Below are 24,363 nucleotides of genomic sequence, written 5' to 3'. Positions count from 1 at the left end.
TGCTTTTGAGATTTGGTTTAATATAATTATTGAGGCTTGTGTGAGAACCTGTAATTTTTCCATTTTCAAGGTTTTATTCGGTTTATTGGCATGTTTTCTGCATTTTCTTTATTCGAAAAGTTTCTAAATAATTTTTATGAGTAAATATAGTCTTTAGATGATTTTTCTGGTATCGGTTAGTTTTTGAGAAATTAAGAGTGTATACCGGACGTGGGACCTGCTAGGGCGAAAAGTTCGGAAAAATTCGGCTAGTTAGGTTAAGTTTTGGATACTGGGTTTAATTTACCGGGTGCTAAGAGATAAGTAGAGGTTATCAAGTGGATTGGTGTGAGAGGAAACAAAGTGATATGCATGCATTAAATAGGGTGACAAGTGTCACCATATGATTAAACCTTACATTTTGACTACTATTCACCTTTTAACCAATTGACCAAATAAACCAAAAAAATTACCAAAATCATCTCCATTTCAAGCACCTTAAAGCCGGCTCTCTCCAAGGAAGAAAGAAAGGAAAACTCTCCAAATTCCTAACTCTACTCTTGCTCAAATCCAATAACTCAACCATTTAATCTTGCTTTTGTTCCATAGAAACCCTTAAGTGAGTGATTGTAAGGTGTTTAGTGGAATTGTTTGGAAGGCTAAGGGGATTAGTTGCTCCCTCTCTTGTATTACTAAGGTGAGTAGTGAAGGAACCCCTCTCCTCCATCTAATGATGTTTAATTCATGATTTGTGGTAGCCTAAGAGGGAATTTTGTGGATTATATCTTGATTTTGGTTGAATTTGGTGAAGTTTTATAATTATTGATGATTTTTCTGTTTTCATATGATTAATGTTGTGTGGCCATGTATGATGGTTGGAAATGATATTGAAGGAAGTTAGAAGGTGTAAAGTGTGGTTAATTGCAGAAAATTTCTGCTTTGGAAAGAAATTTTGAAAGTTAGGGTTTCATTTCCCCTCATTCTGCCCGGCACTGTTCATCATAGTTAGAGGCGAATTAGCCTTGGGTTAAAACATGAAAGTTGTAGGGAATGATATTTTAGAGTTTCCTACAAAATTTCAGGCCAATCGGAGTAGCGTAGCTTGTGAAAAGACCGAAATACCCCTGCTGCCCTGTTTTCACCCGAACTTGAGAATTGCTTCTGTAATGGGTTATTTTGGTTGGGAATACTTCGGAATTGGTTGTTGAGGTCTTCTGAAGAAATGTAGCCTGATGTCTTAGCTTTCGAATGGCTTTGGAATCACTTGATTTGGACTTAGGTAGCCTGACTTACAGTTTATTAACCAGAATGCGGTTTGTTCACCTGTTTTTGCGGTTCTGGTTTAGTATCCTGCATTTTTGGCCTAGTTGAACTATGAACTGGGCTGAGTGACCTTCTGTAACATTGTATCCCTATATGTTAGCTTCGAAACGGTGTATCTTGCACCTCTATCCGATAATCGTAGTGCCAATGGTGCCAAAACCGCAAAATGATGTCAAAAACTATTTTTTTGGATTAGAGCTTAATTCCATTTCCGGATTTCCCTGGTTTACTCTAGTGCTTATACATTCTAGTGGAACCTTATTTTGGTGGTATGTGGATTTGGTTATGACTTGTAATTGAGTCTTATTATACTTATTTGAATGTTCTAGGACGTGACGGTGGTCCAAGACGCTCTTTGAGCGGAAGTTGATGAAATTTCACTTGCTTGCTTGGTGAGTGTACTACTCACTTGTTGTTTACAATGTGGCTTTGGTATATGTGAACTTGATGCCTTGAAGGCTTATTTGCTCCGTTGAAATTGATTAAGTGAGGGTGTACTTGATCGCCCTCACCCATTTGGTATCTCATATGACTGTCTACTGTTTCACTGTAATGATTGAATGATACATGAAATACTGAATTTGGTTCATGAATTTGGTGTCGCTTGGACGAGTATCCAACGACCATTACTGATACTACTGAGCTCAACCCCATTGGTAGTCGATTGGATCGAGCCGGCGAGGGCTTGGTCGTGAAAATTGACGAGCCATGGGGACTGTTATATGGAATCTTGTAGTAGTGAGACTCTTGATTCCGGTATACTCGAGTATTACCAAATTTCTACTGTTTGGAGTTCGGGCCCGGTAGGGGTATGTTGGGTGGAAGGAATGGAAGTAAAGTGGAGCCTACGGATGGTTACTTTGTAAACATTGACGGAGGGTCAATGAAGTCCGATCAAGTATACGAGCGAGGAAAGGGGCTCTTGAGAGCCGTCCGTATCCTTTTACCCATCTTGTTAATGTGTGATCTTGGTTTATTTCTTTCTTGACCGCTTTATGCCTATATAACTTGGTTGCTTGAGTGATAGTATACCACTGGGCGTAAGCTCACTTTGTCCCTTTTGTTTTCCTTACAGGGAAATAAATACTTTTGGACTGGATTTGATAGTTGGTTGCCGAATTGAGCTAGATGGACATATCTTTTGTATAGCTCATTGATTGAAACCCTAAATGTACTTTTGTGTCCGTTTTCTCTTTTGTTTTGGCAAACCGTACATGTATAAACTTTTGAATAACTTTTGTATGCCACTTTGGATTGTATATGCTTAATTTCATCGTATAAATGTTTGATTGATGTTGGGTGAGAATTCGGACAGATTCGGATTTCAAACGGCGAAACAAATTTTTTTTCGACCGGATTTTGACGTGTCGGTTACTATTCATGGCCGACTCCGTTTTTGTTTTTGTTTTTTTTTTATTTTATTTTGTGTAATTTTGACTTGTCTAAGCGCGCTTGTATGTTCCGGAACTTTTAAACCGTATTGAGTTGTCCCGTTAGTCCTGGCGAGAGTTGGGCAGGCAGTCCGCTAACCCATTTGGTTCGCCTTAGGGGAAGGTGGGGCTGTCACAGTTTGATTGTGAGTTTATTTCTTCTCCTCTTCCTACGTATTTTTATGTGTGCTAAAATTGCTTCCATTTTGTGTGCACGCATATTTTTCGTGCCAATATTAAATGATCCTTTTGACCAATCATCCACTTCACCTTCACCTATCTATTTCCTTGTGGTTTGCAAGCCTTCTCATGAAAGAGACTTTTTTTTTCGATTAAATGGGATTGAATACGAGAAGACAACAAATAAGTAGTATTTTCCTTAATTAATGGCCGTTAAGCAGTTTTCTAGCTAATGACGGGAAGAGCTGGAATCTCTTTGTGTCTTGGTAAACTAGAATGGACTGGCTATAGTATTGGCCCACCGAAGGATGATGCATTTGCAGTTTTGGAATTGGTTATGCAATGAGCTGTGTTCTTAAACTTTTAGTTATATTTCTAATAGACGAGGAATAAATCACGGTTCAATGATGAGTAACAAACCAAGTAAAGTAAAAAACATAACGAGAAAAAACGTATATACCAATTGCACATTCCTTATATAAAAATTGTTATTTTAGAGTTATAATTAACATCGTACTTATGCTTAAACTAATAAAAATGATTTTTTTTTATTTTATAAAGTGAAGTACGTAGTATTTCACATTGGGATAGCATTTTAGAAATTTGAAGGAAGAGAGATATATATATATATATATATATATATATATAAATATGTGAATTTAGTAAATGATAGGGGTCTAATGTAATAGAACTTTACAAAATTATCAATATGAAGGGAGCAAATAAGTGTTTTTAAGAAATTGAGGAGGACCAACAACGTGTAAAAGTGAAAATTGTGAGGACTCGAAAATTTTCTTATTTTATCGAATATTACTGGTTTATTTAAATGTTTATTCACCTGTTTTTTCCGAATAATTTATTTCAACCATTTTAAATCCATTTGTATGGAACGATGTCTCCCCTATGTTTTAAAACATTCCGTTAGCAAATTTAATTTTTTGGAGGTTCGTTTAAGTGAGGAATAACGAGTTCACGTTCTTCGAGGCAATAATTGAATCGAGAGTGTAATAATTTTGGAGAATTAAGAATGATTAATAGTAGATTTAGAAAAGTTAATTGAGGAAGTAGAGGTGAATGAGTCCTAATTAAGTTTATACCGCCCGCGCGTCGAAAATTTTTCGAAAGACGCGCTGGTACAAATTAATTGGTGATTTGAGAAATTAATACTAGACTCGTGTGAGGGCTCATGTTTTTATTTTTAAAATAGTTATTTTTATGATTAATTACCCAAGTATTAGTTAGTTATACTATCGTTATAAGAATTTCTTAGAAATTGCACTTTATCGCGCACAAGTCGGATGTTCTCGTTTTCGCGCGCGTGTCTAATTGAGGGACTTTGGATATTTATTTTTAGACTATTAAGAGTGAATAATAATAGTGATAAAGGAAGTGCATTAGAAGTTTAGTGTACAAGTGAAACAAATCCGAGAGGAAACGGGCACGAAACGCGCGCGCACGCGCGCTAGTGAGAGTTGACTTTTGTGCCAAAAAGGCCACCAACCACAAGCTTCTCCAAGAAGCTTCACTATCAGATTTTCACTCTCTCTCACCCTCTCAAAGCTGCCGAAATCCTCAAGCCAAGAAGGAGACCAAAACCCTTCATCATCTCACTCAAATCTTGCACCATTTCACCTCAAATTTTGCACACAACTTCCATAATACTAGAAGAACAACTCTAGCTAGGTGAGGAGCTTCATCCAGCCGGTTTTTTGGAGCACCTAGTGACCGAAAATTTCTGCTTTATCATCAACCAAGAGGTGGTAACCATCTAACCTTCTAAACTTGATTTTTGTGAGTTAGATTGGATTGGGAAGCTTGTAGCTTCATGTGGGTAACTTTGGTTGGTTGAAAATCACTTGAGTGGGCTCTATCAAATCCCACAATGGACATGTTGGACTGATATGATGATTTTGGATGTTATTTATGTTGATTAAGTGCTAAACTAGTGGATATAAGTTGAAAAGTGGAAAGAAAATCAAAGGAAAGCTTGCATGAGAAAGGGCCGAATCTGCCCTATTCTTGCCGAACCCTTGGTTTGATTTTTTTGTGATCAAATGACCTTGATTTTGATTTAGATATGTTGTATATGTTGTGTGAAATGTTTTCACCAAAAATCACTTGATTTGGTTGAGTAAACTTTGCATTTTCGAAACATGTTCAAACCTGGAAAACGTGTACAGAGGTACTCTGGCAGCGACCTTTAAACGACCACAACTTTTTGCTCCGACGTCAAAATAAAGTGCCGTTTGTGGCATTTGAAACTAGATACTTCCAGTTTTCTAAAGGTGTAAAATGTATTCCCTGATTCGAACTGAGTGAGCCGTACCAGTTCTTCAAAGTTACCTGTCCTGTTTTACTGCTATGCTAGAAAGTCAATGAAGTGCTAGGAATTGTTGCTTGAATTTGAGCTAGCTATGAACTGAATTTCAAAATGCTTTCTCTAATGAATTGTAGACCTATGAATGTAGTTTCCAACGCCATCAACCATGCTAAATTCCAAGTTGAATTGAGTGAGTTGTGGTCGAATTATAGAACTGCGCCAGTGATCGAAAACCCTAGTTTTGGCTAGCCGAATGGCTTAGCTCAAATTGGGACTTGTTATTTTGAAAATTTTGGTGTTGATTACCTACTAAATGTGTATTAGATGTTTCTTAGACCTTTTTTTCATAAATGAACCATATTTGAGATGATTTCATTGGCCAAATGTTTGAAAAAGAGAAAATGGAAGCATAAGGCAGGTTTGCCTTGGAAATTCTTGAAATTTTAGTGGTCTTGTTAACTGACTTTCTGTACGAATTTTTGCATGAAATTTGACAGAGGAGTAGCCCTCATATGGTAGTGTAATTCCAAGTCCATTTCGATACCCAACTGAAGTCCCAAAGTTTATGTTTCAAATCTGAAAAATTGCCTAATAGTCCCCATTTTGAATCAACTTTGAGCTGCTATATCTTGGCGCTCAAAACTCCGATTCTTGTTCTGTTTGTTGTGTTTTAAACCTTGATTGTAACTATAATTTAGTTTCAAATTTGAGAGGCTAGTTCACATTTTATGAATTTTTCCGAATTTCCAAATTTCGCCAAAAACCAACCCCGAATCTGTCTTGGAAGTGCAAATCAGCAACTTTAAGCCGAAATTTGAGTGTCTTCCATTTAGAATCATGGAAAAGTTTCTTCTAAGAAATTTTAGTACTTCAGAACTAGTTTCCAATGGTACAAAGTTTTTCAATTTTGGACCTACAGAGTGTAAGATATGATTTTTCAAAAATTACTCCTTAAAACTGAAATTTTCAAACTTGACGGGAATTGAGTTTTGGAGACTCTTCCCTATCCTTCAATACTAATTGACCATTTTGGACTTGTTTTCATGAAGGAAATCAGTTTTTCTTGTGTTATTAAAACCACTTTTGAACCTTAAATTTTGAGCAAGTAAAGCTCCATTTCATGGTATTTTCTTAGATTGTACAAGTGTACAATCCCTCTCTTGTTAAGAAAGGATTTATAAGTGATAGTGAGTAATAATTAATTATTGTTTGCTCAGGCACTCAAGGAGACCTTCAAGAGGATTTCACAGGAGATGCCTAGACATCCAATTGTGCTTTAGTACTCCTTATATTATTTGGTGAGTATCAAGTGTATGTGAACTTGTTACGTGCTTAATCGTTATTAGTAATTAAAAAATTTAAAAATGCTGAGCCGAGTGTGTACTTTACCGCACTCGTTCTCATTTAAGTGAAGTGTGCTTGAATTACTTGACATGAAATACTTGAAGTGAATATTTACGTGAAGTGTACATGAATTACTCGAAGTGAATATTTGCATGAAGTGTACTTGAATTACTTGAAGTGAATTGCTTGAAGTGACTTGTTAAGTGAATTAAGTGAAGTGTTTCAGTGATTAATTATGCTATGGTTGTATAAGTCGATTGGAGTGAATCTTCTTGACTCTTAGTGATACTAGTGGGGGACGCCCAAATCTCATTGGCCGACCTTGCGACTCGAGCCGGCATGGACTTGGTCGAGAAGCTTGGTAAGCCATGAGAAACGTGTATAAGCTCGATCTACTCGGGAGATCTTGCTTGGCATACTCGAGCAGTATCGCCTATAACAAAAGAACGTGCGGGCCCGGAGCAGGGGAGTAACGGTGAACGGGGAACGAGTAAGTGAAGTTCTACAGATTATAACCTAACCAATTGACGGAGTGTCAACTCGTGGAGGTTCATGATCGTGCAAGTGGAAAATAGCCCCTGAGGGCTCTTGTATCCTTGAATTGTTTCTGTTTACTTTTTTCTCCCGAATTATTATTTACTTGAATATTATTGTTTTACTTGTTCAATGAGATTGTTACTTGGACAACGTGCTTGCATGTGTGTTCTTGGCCTCACGAGCAATCGCTCACCCTATATATTTGTTTTCCTTAACAGGAATGGATGTGGAGTGAAACTCGGAGAAACCCTTGGGATGTACTTTTGTATTAAGGTTTCAAATATAATCGACTAGGCATCTTTTGACAGTTGTATATTTTGGAAAATTGATGTATTTTGCACTTGTGGTGTAAGACCGGATATTATATATGGAAGCATCCACACTTTCTTACTTTGTCTTGTCATATTAGTTATTATTGTATTAAGTTTGAATGGGAATTGTACCGAGTCCTGGCGAGAGATGGGCAGGCGTCCCGCGGATACTCTTTGGTTCACCTTAGGGAGAAGTGGGGGCGTCACAAAAATGACTACAAAATTATACGGCACGCATTTTCTATAATTTCATACTATTTGAAAGGGAACAATTGCCTGTCCTCAAGTGCACATGATCAAAGTAACAAGTGCATAGATTGATTGGTAATTATTCATGAAAATTAATTACTCATTAGAAATTATAAATTTCAGTCTTGCTGTCAGGAAATATTCTTTTACATCATTGAGATTTGTAAGTTAGAAAATTGATTAAATCTAAGATAACAGTATATTGGCATGGCACATTAGGCGGACCAATATATTATCGTAGGAATGATAATTAACAAAAAAATATCATAAGCTATTGATCAAATTTATATGTAATAACATGGAAGTGGATTAATATATAAAGGCATCAGATCTCTTGCCACTACTTAAGTAGATATTGAGCAGGTTGGAATTCTCTAATCAAAGCTATTTCACAAACACCGAATCCAGATATGGCAAAATCACATATACCAAAACCAGTTGGCCAGTCCAACATCTCTTATAGCAAAAGTGCAACAAGAGGGAAAAAAAGATAATCAAGAGATAAAGTATACTTAACTACTGCACTATACTTAGCCACAAGCACATGTCAAAAGGGAAAAACTCTTATAGCAAATCCACAAAGAATAACAACATTATTGGTGGCAAAACTGAAATCCGATACAATAGACAACACGGCAGAGGGGAAAAAACTCTTGGAGAGAGTAAACAATAAACAACAACATTACTATAACCAAAACTAAAATCCAATACAATTAAACATCTATAAAAGTGAAAAGTGGAAAATTAAAAGGCAAAGCTGTCGGACATACCTGTCTCAGCAAATTTCCTGATGAATCTCTGCTCTAAGAAGTTCTACAACTATTTCCACAAATATCCCATGAAAGAAAAGGTTTAGATTTTGGCTATAAGGAATTAAACTAAAAATGCATTAACAAGAAACGACAAACTATTGAATTCCTAATAGCTAACATTTAATCAAAATCACCAAATTCCTTGTGATCTTTGAAAGCAAAATTAAAGATGGAACCAGCCTAAATTGAAACCAAACAGTATGCTTGCAAGAAGTACATTGCAATGAGTCCTTTACATAGCCTTCTAATATATACGAAAGACTAAAAAACACCAACAGAATTTAAAATCGAAAAAATCAAGAAGACCCAAACGGAAGAATGCTAACAATTAAACCTTTCAACAATATTGTAAGAGTGAGATAGCCATTACCAAAGCATAATTCAATCTTGATTTCAATACTCACAAACTCAACTCTTTTAATTGAATGGTAAATTAATGTAAGGGTTAAATGTGTTAACAGGAAATTACCAAAAGCTGTATGTATTTGTACCACATGCATCACTAATTTGAACCAAGCACTCATATTACTAAAACAACCCTCCATGGTTAAACATATACCAAAGACACATGTCCCACCAAACAGTCAATTGCAGATGACAATTGTTAGTGAAGTTAGTGTTAAAACAACAGTGGATAATTTCAAAAACCTTCCTTGAGGTTTCTACAATTTCACTGAACTCTCCTGAAATTTGAAAAATTACACTACCTCCTTTGATTTGATAGTTTTAGTAACAAAACCTTAAAATAATATTGACTTGGTCAAATTTTTAAATAAATACCCAAAAATGCTCTTGTTTAATGAGTTTTAATTTACTTTCCCATACAATTATAAGATTATCTAAAAGCAAAAAAAGTTACAGGGTCATAGTGTACAGGGTCCAGGCAGAGATTTCTTGGATGTTCAAATCGGTGAGTAGAGGAGACAAGCTTCATCAACCATTACTCTTCAGCTTCTCAATCTATCTGTTGTGCCTCTTGCCAAGGTAACTTTTGAAGGTAGATTTGAGAGCAGAGTTATAGTTCGGTCCAAGCTTCTGGACTGGACATCTTGGGGCTACGGACATTAAAGGATCGCTTGGATTGATTATGGGCAATTTCATCCCATAATTTTCTGGAGTTATTACTCTCACAAAGATTGTTGGAAAAATTGGATTTTACAATCAGCTTAGCTTCAAAGAACCAGAGGAACTTAAGTCATGTAGACCACATGTTTGTCATAATGCCTATACAGAAAACTAGCTTTGGATTTGGTAACCTGGATTTGGTTTTCTAGCCAAAGGTGAAGTCCACTCCGGTTCTATAAACTTCTACATTCTTACCATTTTTGTGCTAAGGTTTACAAGAAGTAGTTTGGGCAGTGGTGCGGCAGTCCATGGCTGCCGTACGGCCACCTGATGGAGGGCAGCCTGCCCCCCCTACATTTCAACGCAAATCATTTTCTGATTTGTTCACGAAAAACTCACAGCAGCCGACACTATCCTTTGCGGCACAGGAGGCTACACACAAAGGAGAACCTGCATTGATTTTCCCACAGGCAGCGGTTGAAGCTTTGGCCAGTCCATTTCGTTTTGCATTGATTGGGAAATTCTCTAGAGGTAGACCGAAGTTGGAGGAGGTGAGGAAATTCATTGCATCGCTGGATTTACGTGAGAACCCGACGATTGGCCTATTGGACGCAAGACATGTGTTAATTCAGTTGAACAATGAAGCTGATTTCCATCGTGTATGGTTCAGAAGGATCTGGTATGTGGCTTCATTCCCCATGAGAGTATTCAAATGGACCACAGACTTCCATGTTGATAGGGAGTCGTCGGTGGTTCCGCTGTGGCTTCAATTACCAAAGCTCCCGCTGCATTTTTTCAATAAGGAGGTGATTTTTCAGATTGCTTCTATGGTGGGTAACCCTTTGTTGGTTGATGCGGCTACCCTTGCGGTGTCACGACCAAGTGTGGCACGGGTGTGTGTTGAGATGGATTTGTTGCGGTCGACTCCGTCGCGGGTTTGGATTGGCAATGGAAGTCATACTGGTTTTTGGCAAGAGCTGGTGGTTGAGAACCTTCCAAGGTACTGCTCACATTGTTTCCGCCAAGGTCACGATGTGGAGATTTGTCATGTTTTAAAGCCCGAATTGAGAGGAACCTCTGGTCAACATGCCAAGACTACTGGGCCTGATGGGCCTTCGGAGGATAATACAAAAAACCCAGCAAGGTTGATACAAGATGATGCAGTGATTGATGGGGCAAAGGGAGAAGTTAATAGAGTTATGGCTAGCAAAGAGTTAGTTGCTCATGATCAGTCACCAGGTGGTACATCTCACGAGCCTGAGCAAGAGGACCAGGTGCAGCAGTCCTCTGATACTATAGCAGCACAGCATGAGAGGAAAACGGAGGAGGAATGTGGGGCGGTGGCTGTCGAAGGTATCGAGGTGGTACTGGGACATGAGAAAGGAGAGGAAGGTTCTGAGATTGCAGGGAGTGCGCTGCCCGCGAGGGTGGTCGTGTGTTCTGCTGAGGGACATATTGATGACATACAGGATTCTCAAAGGAGGGTAGGTACCCTCTCCCCTAGGGGCAAGGACCTTGTCCGACAGGAGAAGTCATCACTACAGACCGGGCATTTGGAGACGGTGTCACGTGGTCTCCGAGCTGGTCTCCCGTCAGATAGAACACTACGCTCCATGGTTAGTTCTTCATCAAATTCTTTTTCTGTCCTTTCTGATGATTAAGTTTCTTTTTTGGAATATAAGAGGGGTAGCTCGTGCTCCTAATTTAAGACGATTAAGGAAACTTATTAAAATGTATGATCTTCAATTGGTGGTTGTTGTTGAACCTAAATTGAGGGTGGAGTCAATCACTAATATTAGAATTAAATTGGGGATGGATTGTTGCTTGTTCAATCTTTGGGGTTCTGTTTGGATTTTCTACCGGTCGTTGTTTACGTGTCAGATTACAGGGGAGTCTCCCCAACATCTAACTATTAGAGTTAAATCTCATTTTTTTCAAGACTTCATTACTTTATCTTGTATACATGCGAAGTGTACGGAGCAGGAAAGAGAAAACTTGTGGAATGCACTTTTGGGGGATAAACCCGACTTCAACCCTTGGTTTTTGATAGGAGATTTCAATGTGGTCATAAATACCGAGGAGAAGAGGGGTGGATTGCCATTTAGACCGTCGGAGGGATCAGAATTTTTGAATTTCATGACGATGGCCGGTGTCTGTGATGCGGGATTCTCTGGTTCAAGATATACCTGGTGTAATAACCGTTCGGGAACGGCGCGGATATGGAAACGTCTGGACCGCTTACTTCTATGCGGGCGTGCTTTAGAGCTTCCATACCAAATCATGGTGCAACATTTAGGACGTGACCCGTCGGATCATGCTCCATTATTGTTGTCGGTGGATACGAAACTAGATAACAAACCCAAGCCGTTCCGTTTCTTAAACATCTGGACTACTCATCCTGGTTTACTGGGGGTTATCAAGGATTGTTGGGCTCAACCAGTCAATGGTTCTCCTTTGCAAGTATTGGCCTTGAAGTTGAGGAATGTTAAAAATGCCCTCAAGCAATGGTCTAGAACGACATTTGGGGATATTTTTCAGGGAGCACGTGATGCCGAACGTATGGTAACAGAGGCTGAAACAGCATACGACCTGGATCCTACTGAGCAACGGCGGAGCGAGTTACATCATGCTCGGGCTCGGTTACGCAGAGCGCTTATAGTTGAGGAGGGTTTTTGGAAACAAAAGGCGCGGGTAAGGTGGCTCTCGGACGGAGATAGGAACACCAAATATTTTCATTCCTTGGTCACGGAAAGGAGGCATAGGGCAGTAATTCATCGGATCAAAGATACCGCTGGAGAGTGGATCGATGAGGAATGCCAGATTGGGGAAGCAGCAGTGGGTTTCTTTAAGGAGCTTTTCACAGCAGAGGGGGGCCTTCCTTGCCTTACTGGTCTGCAGATCATACCGAAATTGATAACGGACCAAGAAAACTCACGGTTAACGGACATTCCATCTCTTACAGAAGTTAAAGACATAGTCTTTGCTATGGACGGAGAGAGCACAGCAGGGCCGGACGGGTTTACAGGGAAATTCTTTACCTTTGCTTGGGAGGTAGTGGCTTTGGATATATACCGTGCGGTTATCAGCTTTTTCTGCGGCGCTGAACTACCTAGGAGTATCACGGCTACTTCAATTGTGTTGTTACCCAAAGTGGAGAACCCCCAAGATTTCAAGCAATTTCGGCCAATCAGTCTATGTAACTTCACTAACAAAATCATTTCCAAACTATTATCGACAAGATTGGCGATAATATTACCCCGGATTATATCTCCACAGCAAAGTGGGTTTGTCCAAGGGAGGCAGATTACAGATAATTTCTTGTTAGCCCAAGAGTTAGTAGCGGATATTAAAAAATCAAATCGGGGTGGCAACGTGGTCATCAAGTTAGATATGATGAAGGCTTATGATAGAGTCTCATGGCCCTTTCTACTACAGGTGTTACGGTATTTCGGGTTCAGTGAAACTTGGATAGACATGATATGGCGCTTAATATCGAATATTTGGTTTTCGGTGCTTGTAAATGGCGGTTCACACGGCTTTTTCAAATCTTCACGGGGTTTACGGCAAGGAGATCCCATTTCACCAGCCTTATTCGTTATTGGAGCTGAGTTGTTGTCTCGAGCCCTCAACAAGCTACCCACACAGAGAGGATTTACTCCGTTTAAAGTGCCTCCTCATTGTCCTATAATTACGCATTTGGCATTCGCCGATGACGTGATTATCTTTTCTAGTGGCAGCAGGTCATCCCTACATTTGATTAAACGAGTTCTGGAAGATTATAGTGAGGTATCAGGTCAGCGGCTCAACCCTCAGAAGAGTTGTTTCCTTACTCATCCACGCTCACCAGCTCAGAGGACAGCGGTTGTTAAACAGGTATTGGGATATAATAGAAGAGTATTTCCGATACGGTACCTTGGTTGTCCCTTATATGACGGAAGGAGTAAGACGATTTACTATACGGATACATATAATGCGGTGGCGAATCGCATTTTGTCTTGGAAGAACCAGATTTTATCGTCAGGGGGCAAGGTGGTATTGATTCAGAGCGTGTTAGCCTCTATGCCAATTCATTTGCTGGCAGCCGCGTCCCCTCCAAAAGGGATGTTGATGGCCCTAGAGAAATTGTTTGCCAAGTTCTTGTGGGGATCCTTGAATTTGGGGAACAAGTACCATTGGATCAGTTGGGCAGATCTGTGTCGGCCGAAGGATGAAGGGGGTGTAGGCCTGCGGGGGTTGATGCAGGTCTACGACTCATTTTCCATTAAACTCTGGTGGAAATTCCGGCAACAGCAATCATTATGGGCAAAGTTTATGCTCCAAAAGTATTGTGCAGGGCAGCACCCTTGTCTTGCTGATATTGGTCATCGGGGATCCCAGGCTTGGAGGAGGATGGTCACAATGCAGCGTTTTGGGGAGGAGAATATTACTTGGATAGTTCGTGAGGGTGCTTTGGATTTTTGGCATGACAATTGGATGGGGTCAGGAGCGCTTTGCAACAAGGTGGATGTCTTCCATGATCATTCCGTGGTTGATTTTGTAGATCGACGGGTCTGGAATGTGGGCATGCTCCATCAATTCTTAGATGGAGAACTGGTTAGGCAGGTTCTGGAGCTTGATCCTCCTTCAGGTAGGGGCAATGACAGAATGGTGTGGACATTAACGAACTCGGGTGTTTTTTCCACTGCATCGGCTTACTCATTGATCAGTCATTCCAATGACACCTCTTGGCTTTTTGCCCGTATATGGCAGCAAGGCCTTCCAGTCAAGATCTCTTTTTTTATGTTACGACTACTACAGGGGAGGCTCCCTCTTATGGATCGACTAAAGAGGTTTGGGGTCTATGGCCCATCTAAATGCTTCTGTTGTCAGAACCCTCAGGAAGAGGCCTTGAATCATGTATTTTGCTCAGGAGAAGGGGCACGATCGGTCTGGCGTCACTTCGAGAGTACTGTTGGTGAATTTAGTGGGGTGCATACAACACGTCACATGGTGTGGTCTTGTTGGGTAAGGAGGGGAACTAATGACCGTGTAAAATTTTTACAAAATATACTTCCTTCGGTAGTATGCTGGGTTTTGTGGAAAATAAGGAATGAAGGGGTGTTTGAAGATCGGAAGATGAGGATAAGGGATACGGTGACTCGGATTGTTCAGCTTCTTCATGATTTTCTTCAATCACGGTTCCCGGGGGTGCAGTGTTCTGCTCCTACATGGGAAGGGTTACTTCTCGAGTTGGGTAGTCATCAAAGGCGGATGATTATTAAGCCAGTTTATTGGGTAACTCCGTGTGGAGGTTATAAGTTGAACTCAGATGGATGCTCTCGGGGAAACCCAGGAAGGAGTGGGGGGGGTGGACTTGTGCGAGACAGTCGAGGAAATTTTGTATTTGGATACGCGGAGCCCTTCGGAGTGATAACTAGCATGCAAGCAGAACTTCGAGCGTTGTTATGGGGAGTTAGACATTGTGTGATTCGAGGGTACTTGGAGTTACACTTAGAGGCAGATTCTCTCACCCTGGTTCAGATTGTTCAAGGGACTAGTGCGTGTCCTTGGCGTCTACAGAGAGATCTGGATGAGTTGATGATATTCAAGCAGTCTTTCCAATCCATCACACACTGCTACAGAGAAGCAAACACACCGGCAGATCATCTGGCAAATTTTGGTGCTGATGCTTGCGCAGGTCATGTGTTTAATACATTTTCAGATTTACCACTATTGGTCAGGGGGGCTATTAGATTAGATCGATTGGGACTTCCTACGTTTCGTACACGGTGTCTGGCATGAATGGGAATAAGAAGCAAAAAAGACCAATGCAGGTGAAAGTGACAAGATTAACCGCTGAGCTTCAAGGATCAACATTCAGATTCACTGGAAGACATCCTAATATGGACAACGGAAGATTTAATCTTAGTATCAGATTTTCAGTGCTTAATCCTTCGCTATATTGTATATTTATTGTCAAATTGTGGTTTGATGGCAGGGAGTTTCGTCCTTTTATAAGGGGAAATTCTGCCGAAATTTTTATAAAATAATAAAATTTTATGAAAAAAAAAAAAAAAAATCCAAATTTCAAAAAAAAAAAAAAAAATAAGATTATCTAGTATAATTATAAGAAAATGTGCCAAATTTTTCATATACATACTTACTATTTGATAAATAACTATAATAATAATTTTATCGCTATGATAGAATATTTTTTATGGTATTTTATTATAAATTTAAATTTATAAGATAGAAAAGAAAATGTTGAAATAATTCATTTAGACTTTATAAATTTTTCAAGTAATGAGATTCTTATAATTTAGTAGTGATTTTGGGTCATTTCCTTTTGATTTATTGTTAATTTTAATATCAAAAAATGGAAAACAAATATCAGCAAAAACATTGGATTGCATATAAAGTTAATTCATCAAAAAACAAAATCTTTAGTTTGATATTTGGTTACAATAAAATCTAGAAGTGATAGTGATAATTCTACAGTTTTATTGAAAAAAATTTAAAAAGGAATAAAAAGAATAAAAGAATAAAAAATAATTTTAAAAGTTATTCTAAATATTAACATACCAAATAGGAAATTTTCATTAAAATATTTAAGGATAGTATTGTTATTTTAAATGACAAGAGGGGCATGTATAATTTTTAAAATCTTAAATGAGCTAAATAAAATTGTTAAAAACCTCATGGGAGGTTTTTGAAATTATCCCAAACAACAAACCAATCAAAGAATGCCAAATTAGTTTAAGTTATTCACGTGATACTTCTTGGTGGATGTAGTTTTAAGTTTTTATATAATAGTTAGACTAGCAGAATTCAGTCTTAAGTTATTCATGCCCACTTAAAATTTCAAGAACAATTCAATAAACCATTCTTTCACATAAAATCAATAAGGAGTCAAAGTAGAATACATGCCCACTTATGTATCCTACTAAATATTAGAGTAAATCTTAATCCTATCACTAAATACTAATTAGTTAACTTAACTATAACTGTAATTGGACGTAAAATTTTAATGGAAGTTGATACATTGAAGTTTTGCTTAATAATTAAATTTGAAGTTCTTATATATTTCAATGTTGTTTAAGAGTTGAAATTATGAGTTAGGACTTAGAATTATGAACCTTGTTTTTTCATATCATATGTGTTTGAGTTGATTGAATTTTATTGGAAAAACATATAAGATATTATTTTGTTATAACAATTTTTTAGAGAAAACTAAAATATTTTAACTCACTATCGATATTTCGGTATTTCGGATATTACCGAATTATCGGTTCTTTGATCCAATTTATCAAACTAAGGTCTAGACGGTGATCGGATATTGGTCTTAAAAAATCAATTTTCGAATTACCAAAATTTTTTTTTACGGAATCCCCAATTATTGGCCAATGAACACCCATAAACATAAGGGCTAGATTAATTTGACTTGGCGTGAATAAAAGGAAAAAGGAAAAAAAACGATGTGCAATGGCAAGAGTAGCAATGTGCAAGAAATGTTATTGTAGGTAACAATAGCGAAATTGTAATTAGAGTTTAATTGAAATTTATCTAAAGGTTGAAATCTATTATTTGTCCGTTAAGCCTAATCTAAGAGTCATGGTTTAGACAACACATCCACTCAACCAGATATAAGTAAATTAATTATAAGTTAATTAAGTTAAGATTAACCCATTGGGGCTCAAAGAACTAAATAAAGGTCACATTGTTTTTTCTTTTTTTTTTCAGTAAAGGCCACCCTTTTTAAGGGCTAAACAGTTATAATATTATGAATACAATTTATTCATTAGGCTGAAATCTTTTGAGTTCATCAATCCCATTAACAAAGACCAACTTTGAATAGAGTATTATCTGAAATATTATTTGGAATAATTACTGTAACACTTTTGTGATGTGATGTATGTGAGATAAAAAAGTGATTGGAAATATAAAAAGGTAGGTTGAAAAATGTGTTTATGATGCAAGTAAAATATTATTTAAGATATTTTTCCTATCCAAACACTCCCTCATTTGTTCTGAATACAGAGATGCAACAAATTCTGAAGGATTTCCTTTGTCGTAGAGAATAGTGCACGGTCGTCTGAGGGTTAAGACTCCTGATGTCACTGAGCTGAAAATGCTGGGATTTTGAATAATTATCTGCTTTTATCATATAGCATATAGATGCTAGTATGCTGCTACTAAGTTAAGGAGCGGTAACTTTTGTGCTTTGGCTCACACTTGAAATAGATCTAATTGTCAGAAATACAATGGTCTAGATTATAGCACACCATCTCACTAAATGGTGTTGCACAATCTGAGTCACTAGATTTTTTAAAGTCGATTCTACCAAGTTTTGACTAAGATAACGTATCAATAATCAAAGTAGAGAAGGTGTAGCGGAAAAATACTGGGATGTGATGTGTTTCGGTACGGTGCCCTTGTACTGGAACCTCGCCATGATGTGAGATTTTTCCAGTGGTAGATACTCAACTAAAACCCCTCTTAGACGTTCTTGGATCATCAACAACAGAATTTGATTCCAAGGGCCTGCAGCAAATGAAACAGGATTCTTCTTGATGAATAATTCTTCCATGGCAGAATAGAATGAGGTAGCAGACAATGGTGCATGCTGGCAATAGTAGATTCTTTTCTTTGCAGGTGGTAAGCCTCAATGTTAGCATCCTTGACCGAAGTAATCTCTGTAGGTGCAGATCATTTCTTGGAATTCATTCATTTCGTGGATGAGAAAAACGGGGATATTCATTTCGTGGAATTCATTCTAATCTCCGAAGTGGGAATATTCTCTCTCCTTCTGGATGGATTTGCAGAACTTGACATTAGATTGGTCGGAGGTCTTTGTAGATTAATTTGTTGTGCGATTGATAAACTTTCGAGTTGTATGATCTTCTTCCCCTGATCTTTCAAATCGTTGAAGGTTAAAAATATTGAGTTCCCCCCGCGGCCCTTTTATTAAACAAGCAAGTAGGCTCGAGGAGATTAGAAAGCTAGAGAGAGGAGTATGTATATTTGTACATATAAGCTCTCTTCTAGTATTTTAGAATTTTAAAAGAGCCAAAATTGAAAGATGGTTTAATTGAATTCAGAGTTTTGAAAAAGGTAAAGAACTAAAATACAAAAATGGTTTGTAACATTAGTTATTGGAGAAACAGAACTTGAAATTTTTTTTTTAACTGAATATTGTGTCAAGGGTACAAATATGAAATTTGGGATTTATTTATTTTCATTTATGAACCATGACAAGCATTTTAAGATGAAGCAAAATAAAGTATATAATGAGGGCTCAGCACTGCTTACAGAAATGCAACATATAATCTTAGAAAAAACAGCAAACGTTATAACATAGTAGTATAATGTAAGTTTTTTTTCGTAAATATATATATATATACACACACACATATATACCATGACAAGCATAATGAGGGTTCAGCACTGCTTACAGAAGTGAAACCGAAGACACCCAATAACATTCTGGAGTTTCAAGAGGACAGCACCATCCTTTAATTTACACCTTGTTCTCGTAAAAATTTCCCCAGCCAAGTCAAGTTTCCCTGAATTTCTTACACATGGTTTCAGGTAAATTTAATCTGCTGCAAATATGGTACCTTCCTAACTCATCAATACATACTGATAAAATTCCTACCCATAAATCATTGATTTCAACTTTTGCATAGACTACGCAAGAAGAATCTTCAGTGATCTTGTCTCACTCCAATTTTCACTTCTGTGACTTCTTCCACTTCTTGTGGTGCTTCCCGTGAGTTAGCGCACTGCTGGTAAACAACACATATATCAATATTCGGGGAGGAAAAGGCGGTAGAGAAAATCATAATGTGGTGTGGTTTGTGTTCAATCATAATGTGAAGTGACAATTTCAAGAATTAGATACTCGCCTGTAACTCCTCGTAGATGGTCTTGGCTCATCCCTCAGACTGATTCCGGCAAGTTTACTTGCCAAGTGTTCACTTGGATCATCACCAGTAACAGATTTTGATTCCGATGGCCACGTAGCTGGAACTACTAAATTCCCGCAGCAAATGAAGCCTTTGTATTCAGCTCTTCTTAACTTTGGCTAGACAACCTATTAAAGTTTCTACAAGATGGTGATCCAGAGTACGCACTTAATACTGAGAATGGCGATGCAAACAGAGATTAGTGACCGAAAAAATGGGTGTGAGAGGAAAAGTTAAAAAGATAGAGAAACCAGTTTGTGACTTTATGCCAGAATCAGCTGCTCCTCTACGATAGAAATTGAGAGGCCGAAAGAATGCCATTCGAACAGAATGTACTAATGCAAAACATTAACTATGAAAAGATTATAGATTGTAAGGTTACCCTTCCATCCGTTTGACTTTGCAACGATTCACAGTGTTCAGTGTGTAGCTTCCAAATATCTTGTCAAGTTGCTTTGCCAAGTTTGGTATCTCCGAGTCTGCCAAAATATCCCAAACTTTTATAACTTGCATGTCAATTGAAATGAACTTCTGGATGCCGACTGTCCACATCAGTTTCAGACCCTTCACATCATACATCTCCAACAACAGGGAAGAAGTACCATTAATTTCAATTCTACTAGTGTCACTTGGAGGCTGGCGCCAGCCGCTCGGAAGCTTCACTAGAAGAGAGAGAACTTCCTTGCAGATCTCAGGATCCCGAATTCTTGCAAGTGATTTTGAAAAATCATCGCTGAAGCAAACCTATTGTATAAACCCAAGGATAGTTGAATCAGTCAGCAACACCACTTGTAAAAGGAAATTATAGCGAGCATTAAATAAAAACTACCAAAAACAGCAACAAACTAGCCCACCAAGTTATTACTTTAGTATGACAACTGAGACATACTTTCCACCTCGCTGTTTTGAACAGCACTGAGTCGGTACTGAGTAGGTTATCAAATTGGCCTAACTCAATTAAGGCAGAAGAAATTGCTTGAACCAAGATCTTGCTATCTCTAGCATTATGGAAACAACCCCGAGCCTTTGTGTCCAATACTAGTTTCTTCCAAATGGAGTGACTATTCACGAGGGTTGCACTATTTCCCAGTATCCAAAGGCAGTGCCTGTAAATCAAGCCATAAGTGCTTTTACAAACAACGTGCTTGTGCATCATCTTGCACGCATAAAATAGAGAGGACCTATAAAATTCATTTATGTTCAAGTTTCTCTTACATTAAATTCATACCTCGCTCGAGTGAGAGCCACATTAGTCCTTTGATGGTTGGAAAGGAAGCCAACTGATCCACCCCCATTACACCGCACTGTTGAAATAATTATTACATCTTCTTCCCCTCCTTGAAATCCATCGACAGAACGAACATTAACAGAGAAGTCACTGCCTGTGTCCGTACTATATTTCTGGCCAAGTTTTTCCTGAATTGCAGAAACTTGAGCTTTGTAGGGTGATATGCAGCCAACACGGAGCTTCTGCTTTGAAATGAGAGACCCTATTGAGAAAGGGACGATGAGATATCAGCTTAGCTGCATACAAGTCCAAAGAAAAAGGAGAAAAAAAAATATGATACTCTAGAGTTTGCAGGGAAGCATACTTTTATGAAGGTTAGCAATGATCTCAGCAACGACATAAACCTCCACGAGATTTTTCCTGCTATGCTTGTCATCAAACTGCTCTTTACCAGGGTTGATGTCAATGAATGAGTATGATCCAAAAATGGACCCTTCCAGGAAGTGCTTCTTGTATTTTCCATCCTTCACATTGGGACTATCCATTATTAGCTTTGCATAGAACTCCCTATTTGGAAATAAGCTGATCGATGGATGCATCCTGTACTGGACATTGAGAAGGTGCTTTTGATGTCCTAACATCACTAGCCTTTCAAATAAGCTTCTTCCAAAGTTGGCCTTCTCACATATCTGCTTACGACATACCAGAAGAGTCAGAAACAGAAACACATTAAATTTCTAAAAATAGACGAGTAAAACATGTTCAATTCGACAACCTGGCTTTGAACCATTGCTGGTAGTTGTTTCTCATCTCCAATAAGTATAGCATGGCGGATACCAGGTAGCTGAAGGGGTATAGCGGACTCGCATTCCTTCAACTGTGCAGCTTCATCAATGACCAATAATTCCAGCGGTGCTATTCCTTCCACATGCAACTTAGCTGAGGTTGAAGCAGTACAAAAGACCAAGAAAGATGTCTGTAAACAGAAGCTTCTAATTTGATAATCTTCAGAGAAGCTTGGAAGAGAGATTTTTTCTTGAAGATGTTTCAGGTTTTGCAGGCATCCCATTCTAGGCCTTCGCAATTCAATGAAGCGTCTTTTCCTTCTTTCTGCAGTTTCAATTCCATAGATGACTTCTCTCAGCCCTTCATTAGCAGAAGTGACCTTATGTATCAAAGATCCAAGAGCTTGTAGCATGCCAGAAACCCTTTTCATATTCTTTGCTACCTCCACTGGAATGAAAGATGTAGGCATGTGGGTGTACAAGCTTGTTATACAAAATATTAGCTGAGTCCCAATCAATTTAAATTCCTTGATAAAAAACTCATCAAATGACGGAAGAGTAACCGACTTATTGTCTGGCTCTCTTTTGTTTGTCTTGCTACCAGCAATATTTTTCTCCTCCATGTTGTGCTTCGATTTCTTAGAAGCTGCTTTGTCCTTTGATTTTTTCTTCTTGTTCTCCTTTAAAGTTTGAACAATAACTTTCTTCCAGATCATAGGCTTATTCTTTTTTTGAGCCTTGACTGTCAATCATGGTTCAAAGTCACGGTCGCGGTCGCGATCGCGGCCTGGAACGTTCCACATCGGTTTCGGCATATCGGTCGCGGTCTCGGTGAGACACAAATTTTAAAGTATTTAATATTCTAAAAATGGTTAATAATATAAAAAAGTATGCTAAATAAAAATAATTAAAAAATTGCAAAAGAAACGGCCAAGTCAATCCGTCGCGGTGTGACTCGGCTGATTTTTCGTCTTGACTCGGGGTAACTCGGACTGACTCGCCCGAGTCAATCCGTCACGGTGACGACTCGACCGATTTCTCAAAGAGTCAAGTATTTCGGTATCGTTTCGTCACGGTATTGTATCGGTAGGGGCCGAGACGGTGACGACTCGGCCGAGTCATCTCGGTCTCGGCCGAGACTTCGAACCATGCTGTCAATCTCATCCACTTTGCCCTGGCTGTCACTTATATTAGTATTTTCAAATAGTCCTCCTTCCACCTCACCCTCCTCATCACTGGGACGTTCTTCATCATCACTTTGATCCTTTTCCCTCTCTTTCTCCAAATACAGCTGATACTGTTTCTCAGGATCTTCAAGCAGCCGTATCATAGATTCAGTACTGACTTTCCACCCAGAAAAGTCCTGCCCCCTTTTCTAAATCATCGTTGGTAGAAGTTGTCGAGTTGGCAGCCATTTCCAAATTGGCCGTAGCAGATTGTTTGTTTCTCCTTAAAGCTTCAATTACTATTAATCTACCCACAATCAAGATTGCTCCAGCTGCTGTTAAGTCTGCAACTAATCCAATTTTCTTTGCTTTACTCCCACGCGTCTTTGCTATATCGAGGTTCGAGCTAAACTCCCATGATTCAAGTATGTGTCTTTCAACATACGGACATGTGGCAGCTGAAAATCCAACTGCAGCCCATTGAGGAAGAATCTCCTTCAAATTTATCTGATAAGAAATACTAGAGTTAGGACTTGATCCATAACTCCAGAGAACACTCAGATTTTTCGTAGAAGAATTGTAGATAATCCAAGCATCAGCAGGGTCTTCCCTGCGCAAGCTGGCATTCCAGGACGTGGTTATAGAGGAAGTAATTGAATTATTGTTGATACCAACATGTTCAAAAGGAGGATCCCATTCTGGATTTGCATACGAATCAAATTCAATCGAACTATTTGATTGTCGGAGGAATCAATTGTGCTGGTATTAAACAATCCTAGAAATCCACCGCCCGAGTTTGGTGGGATTTGAAAACCAACAAGAGCAAGAAAGAAAGCAAGCCCCTGGCCATTTTGGGTACGATTTTGAGTGTCAATGATGAAGGAGAAATGAGTAGTGAAGTCAGCTACTTTCCCTGAGTGCGAATCCCAGATAGGAGCAGGCTCTGAATAGATAGATTGACCAACCTGATAAAGATAATCAACATTGTTGAATTCAATTTCTCCAACTGAAGGTATTGCATCTCCTCGATAGAGTATGGCGCTTAAATCAGGAGTAAACCGAGTTATCTGAAATGAAACGGCATTGGCCAAGCAAAGAACCTGGAAGTAGGGAATCAAGAAAGCAAATCTATTGAATTCAGTGGCCATGATGGACTCTACTGTATGAGCAAAGTGCTAGACTGCTAGCTACATAGTATATACTTCCATGAATGTAATGATAATATTATATAAAGTGTATTATTTGGTCAAAGTCTTGGGATTCAAGTTTCAACTATCCAACATTCTGTATTTTCTCGGATGATCTTTTTACCTCTGTAAGAACCGGCCAAGAAAGAGAAGCAAACTATAAAGATTGACTCGAATTTCTGATGAATGATGAGTCAAGTGATGATGTTCTCAAATGTACAATTAGAATAACTATTTCGGCTTTTTTTATTTACTTTTATCTTATCTTTTTGGGATGTCAGCAGAAAACAAAATCGGATCCCATCAGCACCTCGAGAGTCAACGCTGTATGTATTCTGCTTATGTATTGACACTCATATATATGACTAATACGAGTAACGTGGAGTATTTTTATTGATCAAACACTAACTGCTCCACTTGCTATGTGGTTGCTTTGAGCCTAGACAAAATTTGTTGGTATTAACATAAGAACATAATATGGTATAGAGATGCAACCTAACGGC

The 24,363-nt window shown here is 38.5% G+C and overlaps 2 protein-coding genes across 2 annotated transcripts; one reads left to right on the top strand and one right to left on the bottom strand.

Annotated features, from left to right (window-relative positions):
• Positions 1–11,281: 11,281 nt before the first annotated feature.
• Positions 11,282–15,331, top strand: LOC113752202. The gene has a single exon (XM_027296333.1). The coding sequence runs from the start codon at positions 11,282–11,284 to the stop codon at positions 15,329–15,331; it is 4,050 nt and encodes a 1,349-aa protein (XP_027152134.1).
• A 4,541-nt stretch (positions 15,332–19,872) lies between these two features.
• LOC113752201 lies at positions 19,873–23,821 on the bottom strand. The gene is made up of 8 exons (XM_027296332.1): positions 23,488–23,821; positions 22,974–23,371; positions 22,655–22,882; positions 21,498–22,187; positions 21,087–21,411; positions 20,723–20,984; positions 20,384–20,600; positions 19,873–20,238 (listed from the first exon to the last, which is right to left on the bottom strand). Exons 1-8 carry the CDS (start codon positions 23,819–23,821, stop codon positions 19,873–19,875), a joined length of 2,820 nt encoding a protein of 939 aa, XP_027152133.1.
• Positions 23,822–24,363: the final 542 nt, after the last annotated feature.

Source organism: Coffea eugenioides, chromosome 11 (genome assembly GCF_003713205.1).
Source record: "Coffea eugenioides isolate CCC68of chromosome 11, Ceug_1.0, whole genome shotgun sequence".
NCBI classification, from domain to species: Eukaryota; Viridiplantae; Streptophyta; class Magnoliopsida; order Gentianales; family Rubiaceae; genus Coffea; species Coffea eugenioides.
The sequence above is the reverse complement of the archived record's forward strand: the minus strand, read 5'-3'. Positions and strand labels throughout refer to the sequence as shown.